Source organism: Xenopus laevis, chromosome 3S (assembly GCF_017654675.1).
Source record: "Xenopus laevis strain J_2021 chromosome 3S, Xenopus_laevis_v10.1, whole genome shotgun sequence".
In the NCBI taxonomy this organism is placed as follows: domain Eukaryota; kingdom Metazoa; phylum Chordata; class Amphibia; order Anura; family Pipidae; genus Xenopus; species Xenopus laevis.
The window spans coordinates 21,243,742-21,257,580 of NC_054376.1; the positions used below are offsets into that span (position 1 = coordinate 21,243,742).

Below are 13,839 nucleotides of genomic sequence, written 5' to 3' on the forward strand. Positions count from 1 at the left end.
TTTCTAGTTACACCACTGCCTCTAAGCCATGCACCATGTGATGGAAAGGTACGAAAAGTTTGTTTGGTTCATAGCATCTATTACTGTTTTGGACTCACCTACCACTTGGCAAATATAGGGGGTTATTCGTAAACTCTGAATGCAAAAATCCCGACAAATCAGTGATTTTTTAGTATGAAATTGGACTTTAAAAAATCTATATTTTTTCACAATTTATTATACCCCGAGGATGGAAAAGTCAGAATCAGAAAATCCGGCATCTCAGATCTGTCGAGGTTGCATATAAGTCAATGGGAGAAGACCCAATAATTTTTTTGATGTGCACTGTGTTCCGTGCAATACTACAAATATTTCGGAGTTTTCAAGAAAAAAACATACAAAATCTGAGTTTTCGGGTGGAAAATCTGAAAAAAACGTGAAATTCAGATTTTTTCCCGTAAACCACATTTTCGGGAAAATCGAATAAATATGCGGAAAAAAACAGTGCAGATGTAATCAGAGTTTTTGGCAGAACATGTTGAGATAAATTTGGACTTTGATAAATAACCCCCATAGCAGGCAACACTTTTTTTCCATACACGGCCTACAAAATATTAGAGGGAATGGTGATTCAAAAGCTATGCCATATGGTGTGTGACGCGCAGCCGGGCCCCCCGCCCCCTCCGTACACAATTTTCAGACTGCATTTTAGTGGCGCGCGGGCTGCCAGGGGGCCCGAGGGGGTGCAGGCCCTGGCCCGCTCGCACCCCCTGCTCCGCCACTGGTCACATGGCCAACAACCATAGTGGTATTCCTGGCTATTTGGTAAGAATTGCCAAGGCTATTCAGAACTATTTTAGAGGCAGTAATTAGTTTGAGACAGATTAGCATTTCCCTGCAACTGACTGCTGGTACACTATAAGCAGCTAGTAATTTACTGTGGTGGTGGAAGAAGTGCAAGAACACTAAGGGGATGTAAGAGCCTGTGATACAAATGTGAGTGTGATCAGGTGTATCCAAAATGTCTCCTTATTTACAAAATGGATATGTACTGACATTAGCTGGAGTCATGGGATTAGCTGGAGTTAAAGGGGACCCAAAAAAATTATTCAAAATCCTATTTTATCACATCAGTCAAGCAAAATTAACTTTAATTACACTATATAAATTATTTGAATCTTGTTTCCTTCAGTCTGGGAATTCATAATTATAGCAAGCAGGCAGGAGCCATTTTGTGGACTCTGTTATTAAGACAAGCCTTGTATGTTCTCAGAATCTTGTTTGTGCACCAGAATTGGGGACCTGATGTCCATTTCCATGCCCTGGCTACACAATTAACCGGTAAAGAGAACGGGGGAATGTGTGGAGAGCTGTGACATCTAGGTGCTGAATGGAAAGTGAAAGTAATTGTCTGCCCGCCTCTATGCCATTGGCATAGAGGCGGGGCACACAATATTTGATTGACAGCTGAGATTTTTCAATGAGCTTACAACAGCTATGAATGCTTTAATAAAAAATTGAAATTGTATTTCATGTTTAATTTGAAAAGGACTTTTATTATACAGATTTTTGTGTCTGGGTGACAGGTCCACTTTAAGGTTATTAAAGGATAAGCTTGTTTAGAATTTTATAAATTCATGTGATTTAGTTGTATAAACACATTTACTTTACAGTGCTACGAAGTATGTTGGCGCTATATAAATACATGCTAATAATATAAATATTGTTTGGGAAATGTTAAGGCGAGACCACTAATGTTTTTTTTTTTTTAACTAAAAGGGGAGCCTTGACCACTAATGAATTTTTTTAACTTATAGGGGGGCCCTGACCCCAATGATTTTTTTTTTAACTTATAGGGTGGGGCTGACTACTAATGAATTTTTTTTAACTTATAGGGGGGGCCTGACCACTAATGATTTTTTTTTAACTTATAGGGGGGCCCTGACCACCAATGATTTTTTTTTAACTTATCGGGGAGGCCTGACCACTAATGAAATTTTTTCAACTTATAGGAGGGGCCCTGACCACTAATAATTTTTTTAAAACTTGTATGGATGGCCCTGCTGCCAAATGTTTTTTTTTTAATTTATAGGGGAGGGATAACCATCAATGATTTTTTTAACTTGTAGGGGGGTGGGGCTTGGGGTAGGATCAGGGGTGGGCGGGGACCAGGGGCCTCGTGATTTCTGATGGCGGCCCTGGTGAACACACATAGGGTTCATATTTCTCCAAGAATTACTCCAAACATCCTATACAATTGAATAGATTTGCAGAGTATTGATTTGCATTCCCACTTCCCTTTTTTTGTAAGATGCTTCATTCAGCACTTACATAACCAAATGTGTTTTCTATTATTGAGCACAGTAGTAGTAGTAAATGGAGAAGATAATGGAGAAGTTGGAATGAGGTGCCAAGGGAAGAGCCCTTTTCCATAATGGATTTGCATAGTGCAGTCCCATTAAGGGTATAAGTGGCTTGGATACTTTTACATCCCAGGTGCATGACTTTACATTTATCAACATTGAAACTCATTTGCCACTTGCCAGTTTGTCAAGATCCTGTTGCAAGGATACCACATCCTGGATGGGATTTATTGGGCTGGATAGTTTTGTGTCATCTGCAAACACTGATACATTACTTGCAATACCCTCCCCTAAGTCATTAATGAAAAAGTTAAACAAAAGTGGACCCAATACCGAGCCCTGAGGGACCCCACTGAGAACCTTACTCCAAGCAGAGAATCTACCATTAACAACCACCCTCTGTACCCGATCCTGTAGGCAGTTTCCTATCCATGTGCAAACAACTTCATCAAGCCATACAGACCTTAGTTTAGAAAGCAGTAGTTTGTGGGGCACTGTATCAAATGCTTTGGCAAAATCCAAATAGATCACATCTACTGCCCCCCCACTGTCCAGAATCTTACTTACCTCATCATAAAAACAATCAAATTTGTCTGACATGACCTATCCTTCATAAAGCCATGCTGATTGCTGCACATAATGCCATTCAAAATTTTGAATGTGATCCCATAACAAGCCTTCAAATTATTTGCCCACCACAGATGTCAAACTTACTGGCCTATAATTGCCAGACTGACATCGTAATCCCTTTTTAAATATTGGAAAGACATCTGCTTTTCTGAAATCCATAGGTTCCATACCAGATGAAAGTGAATCTAAGGAAATCAGAAATAGGGGCTGGTTTAAAACTGAACTAAGCTCTCTTAGAACCCAGGGGTGTATGCCATCAGGCTCTGGAGCATTGTTTACATAAATTTTTATTAAAGCTTCATGAATCATATCCTGAGTTAGCCACCGTCTAGATTGAACTGAGCCATTAGTGCAGCTATGAAGTGAGCCTGGGAACTCTATTGTATACACTGAAGAAAAGAACTGATTTAGCATATTTGGCTTTTCTGTATCTGTTACAACCATACATGTACCATTATTTAATGGAGCAACACTCTCAACCTGCATCTTTTTACTATTAATATATTTTAAAAAGTTTTGGTGTTAGTCAGCCTACGCCGCAATGCACTGTTCATTTCCTTTCTTTGCCTTTCTGATTGCTGATTAACAACATTTATTATAGTGTTTATATTCATTATATATTATTATGCAGCTTCTGTCCCAACAGACTTGTAGTTTTTAAATGCCTTTCTCTTCTTTCCTATTAACTACTTTACTTCTGTATTAACCCACATAGGGTGATTCTTAAGGGAATAAATTGAGAACAGTGATTTAATATCATTTTAAATGACAGCCATCTCTGTTCTGTGTTTTTAGCTGGAAACTTAATGCCCCAATCAATGCTCTGAAGGGCAGCCCTCAAGGCACTAAATTTAGCTTTTATGAAATTTATGGTTTTTGTTGCCCCAGTGTATATTTGTTTTTTGCACCAGACATTAAGGGCAGATGCATCGAGGGTAGAATATCGAGGGTTAATTAACCCTTGATATTCGACTGGGGAATATCGAAGTCGAAGGATTTTGCGCAAGTACTTTGATCGAAAGATTGAAGGAATAATCGTTCAAACGATTAAATCCTTCGAACGATTCGAAGGATTTTAATCCAACGATCGAAGGATTATCCTTCGACCAAAAAAAGTTAGCCAAGCCTATGGGGAAGTAGCCAATTCGATGGTCGAAGTAGCCAAAAAAAACTTTCGAAATTCTAAGCATTATGGCCACTATTACCCAGGAGTTCAATGACTTGCACATTTGCTATAAGTTCTGGGCCACTTGAGATCACTAGATCAAGAATAGCATTTTTTCAGGTTGGTTCCTCAACAACGTGTGCAATAAAATTGTCATGCAACAAGTTTATAAATGTGTTCCCATTAACTGATCTGGAAGTACTGTTGCTCCAGTTAATATCTAGGTAATTAAAATCCCCCATTATCATTACTTTACCCAACTAGCAGCCTTTTCTATTAGCATCAGGAGCTTAGCCTCCTCCTCCTCACTTACATTAGGGGGTCTATAGCATACACCTACAATTAATTTGCTGGACTCTTTACATTTGGTGAAGAACTCTACCCTTAAGACTTCTGTCCCCTCATTTTCTAACATAACCTCATCCTTTATATAAGCTTTTAAACTCTGCCTAACAAACAGACATATCCCTCCTCCTTTTCTATTGCCTCTGTCCCTCCAAAACAAAGTATAGCTGCTGATATTAACTGCCCACTGTTTCGCCACACCAATCACATGATATTTTCCCTCCAGCACCTTTAGCTCTCCCATCTTAACATTCAGACTCCTTGCATTTGCATGCTTGACAAAGGGGTACAACCCTGAAACGTTGCATAACTGCAAATAAATATGCAATGGTTTGTTCCTGCTTGAACTGGCCTTGAGTGCCAGTGAATCCTTTGGAATCATCTGTCCGTGCACCAGGCATTAATATAAGAAGGCCGGGGTGTGTGAGCGGTGCCATATATACTAATTTTCCTTATGTTTGCCAACATACATCTAATAATGGTACCATATTGAACAAATGTGGTCCTTTTGTGTATTTGTTAACAGGGAATCATTCTTTCTCATGAACTGTAGAGCCCCAGGCTGATGTATCCCTTTATTTTAAAGGGTAAAGTAAAATTTAGGAATCAGAAAATATATTTTATAGTTTATTGCAAGCGAACCAAAGCACAACTTATTAGAATAGCACAAATAATACAAATGTTTCAATCCATGTTAATTTGACACAAATATTTAATTAGCTTATCCCTACCATTAATAAATACAAAATATACATCTCCACTATTTACAAATCTACATAAATATTTACACACCTTTTTATACAGAAGGGATTGTTGGATAACATTGATAACATCTACTGTTTTCTAGGCTAGTAAAATCATTAACTGCACCCACATTCCTCTACAATCATCTCTTCGTGGTGCCTCAAAACAACCTCGTCGCCCTCATAATACAACATGGAGAGAGGGCTCATCTTCACCGGGACGCACATTGGACACTCCACTCTTTCTGGTTGGTACAGCTTGACCACACTCTGCAGAGCAAAATAAAAGAGAAAATTATAAGTTGCTGTCAAGAATTTGTTTGAATATATATGTACATAGAAAGAAACAATTCTAGCTCAGGGTTTGTAGAAACTTAATTTAAAGCGACGTCTCCTCAACAGAAGCACACAGGGTCCACTAATCATCTAATATGGCCAACTTAAACCTGTGGTGTGAACTAGTCCTATTTATCAGAGATATGGCTGGGAGCTGTAAATCAGATATATATATAAAGGCGGCACAAATTCCATATATTTGTCAGCCTATGGAGTACAGTTCAGGAGAGGAAAGCCCTTATTAGCTTTTATATATACTCTAAGCAGTGTCAGACTGGTATGCCAGGGGCCCACCAGAAAGCCTTAGACCTTGGGCCCACCAGAAAACCTAAAACCGTGAGCCCACCAGAAAACATTAGACAGTGGACTTTGCCAAACTATTATTCCTCCTCTACTCACTCAACCTCTTTATTCTCCTAGTCTTTTATATATACTTACAATATTCTCCCAATATTAAGCATTTTCCCCAAAAAGAAATAGGCAATGACCATGAAATAGGTCAAATGTTTAGAAGCAAGAGGCCCACTAAAACCTAGGCCCACTAAAACCAGGGCCCACCTGGAGTTTTCCTGGTATCCAGGTGGGCCAGTCTGACACTGACTCTGAGACTATAGCAGGGTGGCTATTAAGGTAAACTGTTCATATATCTGTAATTTGGTTACAAGGGGTGGTTTTAACCAAAATTTTCTGAAAACCACTTTTATTTAGTAGAATTTTCAGGGATGTTTTATTCAAATGAAGGAGATAGGTGTAAACCGGATTACTTACTTTCATATAGGCATGGTTTGTTGGTTTGAAAGTCTCATTAAGTGGAATTGGACAAGCTCCCTCACACCTATAAGCATTGTACTTTTTTGGGTAGACAATCCAGTTGCTCCATCCAATGTCCTTGAAGTCCACAATCATGTCTACCCTCCTACAGAGAGGTTTCCCATTATTGACATGTCTGGAAGGTATGCTTCCTATTGATAAGTGATGCTTTTCATTCCTGTTCCTTCTGTGTCTCCTAATACCAGGCAACCTACTAGCTTTCTCCATGTCAACATATTTGGATGACTCTGCTGTCTTAATGAGGCTGGGAAATCCAATGTGTTTGGCAGAGGGCTTGACTATAGTAAACAACACAAGCATGACTTTCTCTGTAGTGAGATATGTACGTACAGTTGTATTATGGGGATTGTACTGTGGGGAATGTCCTGGGGCATCTAGGAACTCTGCATCGCTCATACCAGAGCCTCTCTCTGGCTTGTTCTTAGATCTTAGGTGTTCACTACCAATATCCCTCCCATCCTTGAAATAATGCTGTAGAATCTTAGTTACATTAAAGACTTTCCATGGTGAGCCTTTGGTAGAAGAAGGGTTTGTGTCAAATGATCCCAAGTAGAGCTTGTCTTCACCGTCCCTACTGTGGTACATATCCACAGTAACATTGTGCAAAGTTTCAGTGTGAGGAAGTAGAATTCTTAGTTCTGCCAACTTCAGTTCATTACTCTTGGAGACAGCCGACATGTCAAAAGACAGTGTCCAACGGTTCTCACTTTCTGTGCACTCTGTGGAAGACACAAGTACAAAAACAACATGTTACCTCTCAGCAATGTGGATTGAAGTGTTATATAGATACAGATAGACTAAACAGAAACGTTTGGCCAAATGTCAAAACACTGACTATGTGTATTGACTTGAGGTTGGTGGTTGTTATTTTAACAGAAAACCATAGACCAATACACAAACCTTAAAATGAACAGTTTAACAACCCCTGTCAACAGGGAATGGTCTGTTAAGCAGTAATTTGTCTTTATCAGGGGAAAGATCAAAAGGCCAACATTCAACAGCACAGACAAGCAGTGGTATGTGAAATAAACTGCAGGGTAATATCAAGACAGTTTCTACTAAAAGGGTCTGGCAAATATTGTTTTGTTCTTTCAAGCAATAGCAATATTGGAGTGATGCAGATAAAAGTAATAACTAGGCTATGTAACGTTTTTACTTTGGTCACTGAAGACATTTTATTAATTGCCGGTTGATAAAATACATACAGCTAGACACAATGCACAAAAGTAATATAAACAGCAACAGTATAAGATCTGTCTTTCTACCATTATGCAGTATCGGCAAATGGCCATACATCCTAATTGATTCTAATTTGCAGGACACAGGATTTCTATTTCAGGCCAAACTATACATATAATGTACTCACTTTTTGCAAAGAGACTTAGAGCGGTATCGTATTCCTTAGTGATAGTGTTTGGTCGATTGGCAAGACCAGTATCATTTGCCATGACAAGATTCTGGTAGAGTTGCATCATATAAAAAGGGTATTTCATATCTCTATGATGTCTGTTTCCATCCAGTAGACTTGGGACATTTAACGCCACTCTGGATCCAAAGAGAGGAATTCTACTCTCTGCTCTCTCTAGCCAGATGGGCAACCCTTGTGCCATGTATGCGAAACCAAAGCACAGGACTGCTGTCAGAAATGCCATGCTTGCACTGCTGATCTCTCTTCCAGGAAGGTGTAATGCTCTTAGAGGCTTTCTCCCAGACTGAACAAACAGAGCATTCCCCTGACTTTATATATAAGTGAGCTGCCATTGCTCTTCACACCTACGACCTTTTGATCTACATGGCCTCCCATCAAATGGCCAAAGCATCTCAGGCTAATGTCCCTACTGTTATGCTAATAGACTCATCAAGGAAATCCTCTAAAATAACAAATTTATATGTGGCTAAAATAATAAGATGGTGTTTAGCTGAATCATTTGCCGGGCTGTCTTCCCCCAAGGTGGTTGCCCAAAAAAGTGCTGGAGTGTACAGCCAGAATGCTAGTTAGCCCCATAATTGTTTATGTTATGCCACTAGAACTACAGAAAAATGACTTATACTCTATGATTTTTATAAATAGATAACATTACTACCTAGCATAACATCGGTCCTACCTAATTGGATTCCTATATACTGTATATATATATATATATATATATATATATATATATATATATATATATATAGCGAATAAAGTACCCCTAATTGTAAAATATAGGGATATATGATACAGGTCATGGAACTCCGAGGTTACTTCTAATATCCTCATATTTTCCAACAAGGGGTACTTCATTTATTATAATACACAAGTTATAGTGAGTCATGTGACAAAAATGACATTACTAAACTCTGTTTATAACTGATGACATCACTAAGAGCCGTTTATAAGTTATAATTTAGGATATACATGGCTTTTGTGAAATATATATACAGTATATGTAATAAAAGCCAATAACGCATTTACAGGTCTTTCTTGATTTATTCAAAGTTTTGGTCCCATTAAGACACCAGAAGTGATGATATCCCCAAAAATGCACTGCAACTTGTGCCTGATTTGGATTTGCATCTGTATTGACATCTCACACACAAGTTGTGGTGGACTCTACAGGCTTACATGTATGCTGGTCTATGGGATGCTCCTACTTCCCCTACTAGTTAAAGGGATACTGTCATGAGAATATTTTTTTTTATCAAAACGCATCAGTTAATAGTGCTGCTCCAGCAGAATTCTGCACTGAAATCAGTTTCTTAAAAGAGAAAACTGATTTTTTATATTTAATTTTGAAATCTGACATAGGGCTAGACATACTGCCCAAGTCATGTGACTTGTGCTCTGATAAACTTCAGTCACTCTTTAATGCTGTACTGCAAGTTGGAGTGATATCACCTCCCTCCCTTTCCCCCCCCAGCAGCCTAACAACAGAACAATGGGAAGGTAACCAGACAGCTCCCTAACACAAGATAACAGCTGCCTGGCAGAACAACACTCAATAGTAAACAGAAAGCAGTTCCATCCTAAAGTGTTGGGTCATTCTGAAGCACATGATCAGGCAAAATGACACGAGATGGCTGCCTATACACCAATATTACAACTTAAAAAAATAAACTTGCTGGTTCATGAATTACATTTTATATTGTAGAGTTAATTATTTGCAATGTAAACAGTGTAATTTAGAAAAAAAAATACATCATAAAAATCATAGTTACATAGTTACATAGTTAAATTGGGTTGAAAAAAGACAAAGTCCATCAAGTTCAACCCCTCCAAATGAAAACCCAGCATCCATACATACACCCCTCCCTACTTTTAATTAAATTCTATCTACCCATACCTATACTAATGACATGACATAATGACATAATCCCTTTAAGGAAGTCCTGTTTGGGTTTCCTATGTTCTTGTCATTTAGTTTATATAATAGTAGTGAGCCTGTTATCAGGGGTGGATGCTGCTGGAGAGTGTGGAGACTAAAGTTCCAGTAAGAAGAGTGTGCCCTGAGGGAACCAACCGCTTAGTAACAGTAATTTGAGGGCTCAAAGTTGCTGTTGTTTCAAGTCTTCGCCACGGTGGCACAAAGAAGGAGACAATTCTCTCCAATATGCTAAGTGCTATACGACCAAGGCATTAAATTTGCACTGCTATATCCAGTGTGACTAAAAATACTACACCAAGGAGCGACCCATTGGTTCACAGAACCAGAACCGGCTAAAGACTTCATTCAAGCTATTCAGGACCACTAAACTCCAAATTCAGCCCTCAGACTGAATAATCTCACACCATCCTCATGCTTACTCAGAGTAAAGTTATTTTACGGGAGTAAGATTTATGGGGAGCATATAAACAATCATATATTTACATTAGCATCGAGACTGACACTTCCACGAGATCTGACCCACCTTGGGAAATGACAATCTCTAAAAACAAAGGACAACCCAGTGACTACACATACTATCTAATAAGCCTCATTTTCTAAAGCTGATGAGATTCATAAAAGGCCTTAACATACCTGAAACATAGGAGTGCAACCATTGGTTATTAGACACTACTCAGCGGCAGTGATCAGTACTCTAAATAGACCCTAGTTGGCTACAGAACCAAATCTGTATATTCCAAGATAAACCAGGGTGTTAAAAATTAGCTCCAGGCGATGGAACTAATATTTGTTGATCAGAGTATTGTTTTCTTTTCTTATATGTTGGTTGATAGTTAAATTCTCTGGTTGGTAGGCTACCCTTCAAATTCTCTTTCATAGCATATGTTTTGGGAGTAAGCAGGAAGATATCAGTTGATTCTGAACATAACAGTTTTAAGGCGGAAAGATCTTAACAATAATAGTTATTTAAAACAAAACGGAGTGATTAAAAGAATGTTAATAAACGGAGCACATGTATATTACTATGTATCAGAAATAGTTAACCCTTCCTGAATGTCCCCACATTAATTCCTATTCCCTGCATCTCCCCCTCCCCCACTCCATTCCTACCTATCTTCATCTTCCAGTACAGTGGAACCATGACCCCTGAGGTTCCCACATACTCCCCCCTGAACTTAGCTTCATTATGGTTAAGACAGGTGTCGATAACCTATTGTTATGATTATTAATATGTTATTTTTTTCTTTGTTTTCCTTTCTTTATCTAGTTCTCTTTTTGCTACATATAAAGGTCAGGAGGAAGCGAGGCTCAAAATAAATCATAAGAAGTTGATTTGTACAAATATGGACAACAACACCATAAGTCTAAATTACAAGCTCATATGGCACAAACACAACAAAAGTATAGGAATACAACAGAAGTAGAGGTCACGTTATAGACAAATGGCAGGGGACCTTTTTACCCATAAAGAGGATCACCGTACCAGAGGCCACCCCTTTAGATTAGAAGAAAAGAACTTTCATTTGAAGCAACGTAGAGGGTTCTTCACAGTCAGGACAGTGAGGTTGTGGAATGCACTGCCAGGTGATGCTGTGATGGCTGATTCAGTTAATGCCTTTAAGAATGGCTTGGATGATTTTTTGGACAGACATAATATCAAAGGCTATTGTGATACTAAACTCTATAGTTAGTATAGGTATGAGTATATAGAATTTTAATTAAAAGTAGGGAGGGGTGTGTGTATGGATGCTGGGTTTTCATTTGGAGGGGTTGAACTTGATGGACTTTGTCTTTTTTCAACCCAATTTAATTTAACTATGTAACGTCCTGGAACATAGGGGGCATTAATAATCCAATTAAAAGATATAAGATCCTTCATCATCTCAAATTTTTACACATGCATATAGCAATGTTACAAGAAACACATCTTACACCAGATGGAAATCAGAAACTCTGCAAAGACTGAGTTAGTACGTGTTATGCAGCTCCATATACGTCACATAGTCGTGGGGTAGCTATACAAATACATGAAACTACTTAATAAAACTGAAGATCCAGAAGACCGATTTCTAATAGTGAAAGGACAACTCAACAGAGAAACATGTGATATGCAACATATATGCCCCAAACTCACCTATGCATAGTTTTTTTAACCATATCTTACAACACATAATAGCAGGGCCGGACTGGGAGAAAAAAGCAGCCCTGGCAAAAAAATCAAAGCAGCCCACTTCAGGTATGAGATTGGTTATCTGGAAAACCATTATCCAGAAAGCTTCAAATTACGGAAATGCCATCTCCCATAGACTCCATTATAATCAAACAATCCAAATGTTTAAAATTGATTTCATTTTCTCTGTAATAATAAAACAGTAGCTTGTACTTGATCCAAACTAAGATATAATTAGTCTTTTTTGGGAGCAAAATCAAATTATTGTTTATTTAATGTTTACATGATTTTCTAGTAGACTTAAAATACGAATATCCAAGATCAATTAGCCGGAAAACCCCAGGTCTCGAGCATTCTGGATAACAGATCCCATACCTGTATACATGTGCGACATTGACAACCAAGCTCCCCCACCCACACAAGCTAAAAATAAAACATTGGTGGTCAGGACCCCCCAATAAAATTAGGGGAAGAAAAGGTGGTCAGGACCTACGATAAAAAGTAAAAATAAATATTGGGACAGCAGGCTGTGCAGAGAGGCCCGTGTTCAGGGCTGGTCTTACCAACTGCGGGCCCAATTTGAACCATTTTGGCGGGGCCCCCTAAATTGAGTTTTTTCATCTGGCACAGGGTTCCAGGGCTGGGGTGACGAAAAGTGACTGCCTTTCCTTTTGTCCCATGATAATTACTCACTATATTTCACTTATTTATTTCTATAGAGTTCAACTGCATACATAACACAGGAATTAAATTTTCACAATATATGTGAACTACCCTCAAACCTTCCTGTTGTATGTTAAATAGTACATGGGGAATACCTATGTTGGCATGGTCTTCTTATATCTCTCTGTAGAGACTATTAGCTCAGGGGTATGTTCCTGCCGAATTGTGCTTAGTACAGGGGAATACCTATGCTGCCATAGTTTTATGGGATCTCTCTGTACAGACTATGAGCAAACTTAGGGACTGTTCCTGCTGAATTGTGCTTAGTACAGGGAATACCTATGCTGCCATAGTTTTATGGGATCTCTCTGTACAGACTATGAGCAAACTTAGGGGCTGTTCCTGCTGAATTGTGCTTAGTACAGGGAATACCTATGCTGCCATAGTTTTATGGGATCTCTCTGTACAGACGACTATGAGCAAACATAGGGGCTGTTCCTGCTGAATTGTGCTTAGTACAGGGAATACCTATGCTGCCATAGTTTTATGGGATCTCTCTGTACAGACGACTATGAGCAAACTTAGGGACTGTTCCTGCTGAATTGTGCTGTGACTATCTGACCATGCCCAGTATGGAAGAAATCTTGAATATAGATAACTAAACTTTTTTTTTTAAAAAAAAGACACTGAAGAAATGTAATTTATAAAACCCAAAAGACACGATTGCAATTCCAGGTATAATACCTTAGAATTAAAAGCAGGATGAACACAGTGATAATTCTGTGAATAAATACCCCCCAGAAATGGCACAAATGCAATTTTTGCTAACAAGGAAAGGGTTAAAAATCACAAGGCAGTGTAATAAAAATGATTTGTATCCTTACTTGCCCAGCATTCTTTCTGCGTCTGGGGGGGTGGGGGGGTGGGGGGGAAGAGGATGAATCTGCAGCACCAGCGTCTGCCATCCATCCTGCCTGTCAGCTGAATACTGGACAACACAGACGTACACTGGCGCCTTTTCCCCTGCCTGCGATTGGCTGCCATCTGTCCTATAGCTGAGAGCACACATAGGGGATGTAAGGTACGCTCTTTCTTCCAGTCCCACCTCTCCGCCGCATACTTGTTGAAACCCCACCCCCCTCAGTCTGCTAAAGCTAAACACTGTCGGGACAGAAAAAAAAGAAAACATACACGGCCCTTGCGTGGCTTCAGACTGAAGATAGTGATCTGTTTGGATCACTGTTACTGC

At 39.0% G+C, this 13,839-nt stretch overlaps 1 protein-coding gene across 5 annotated transcripts in view; it reads right to left on the bottom strand.

The window, feature by feature from the left end:
- Positions 1 to 5,100: 5,100 nt before the first annotated feature.
- nodal1.S (nodal homolog 1 S homeolog) overlaps positions 5,101 to 13,839 on the bottom strand; it is a 111,792-nt gene continuing 103,053 nt past the window's right edge. For 4 of the 5 annotated variants that reach the window (XM_041588065.1, XM_041588067.1, XM_041588066.1 and 1 more), the window contains 2 exons: positions 6,330 to 7,111; positions 5,101 to 5,495 (listed from right to left, as the gene is read on the bottom strand). In XM_041588065.1, coding sequence (XP_041443999.1) covers positions 5,343 to 5,495; positions 6,330 to 7,111 — 935 coding nt within the window. In that variant the 3' untranslated portion in view covers positions 5,101 to 5,342. Of the gene's footprint in view, positions 5,496 to 6,329; positions 7,112 to 7,758; positions 8,470 to 13,839 lie in introns of those variants that run through there. The other variant, XM_018254999.2, reaches the window with a different exon arrangement.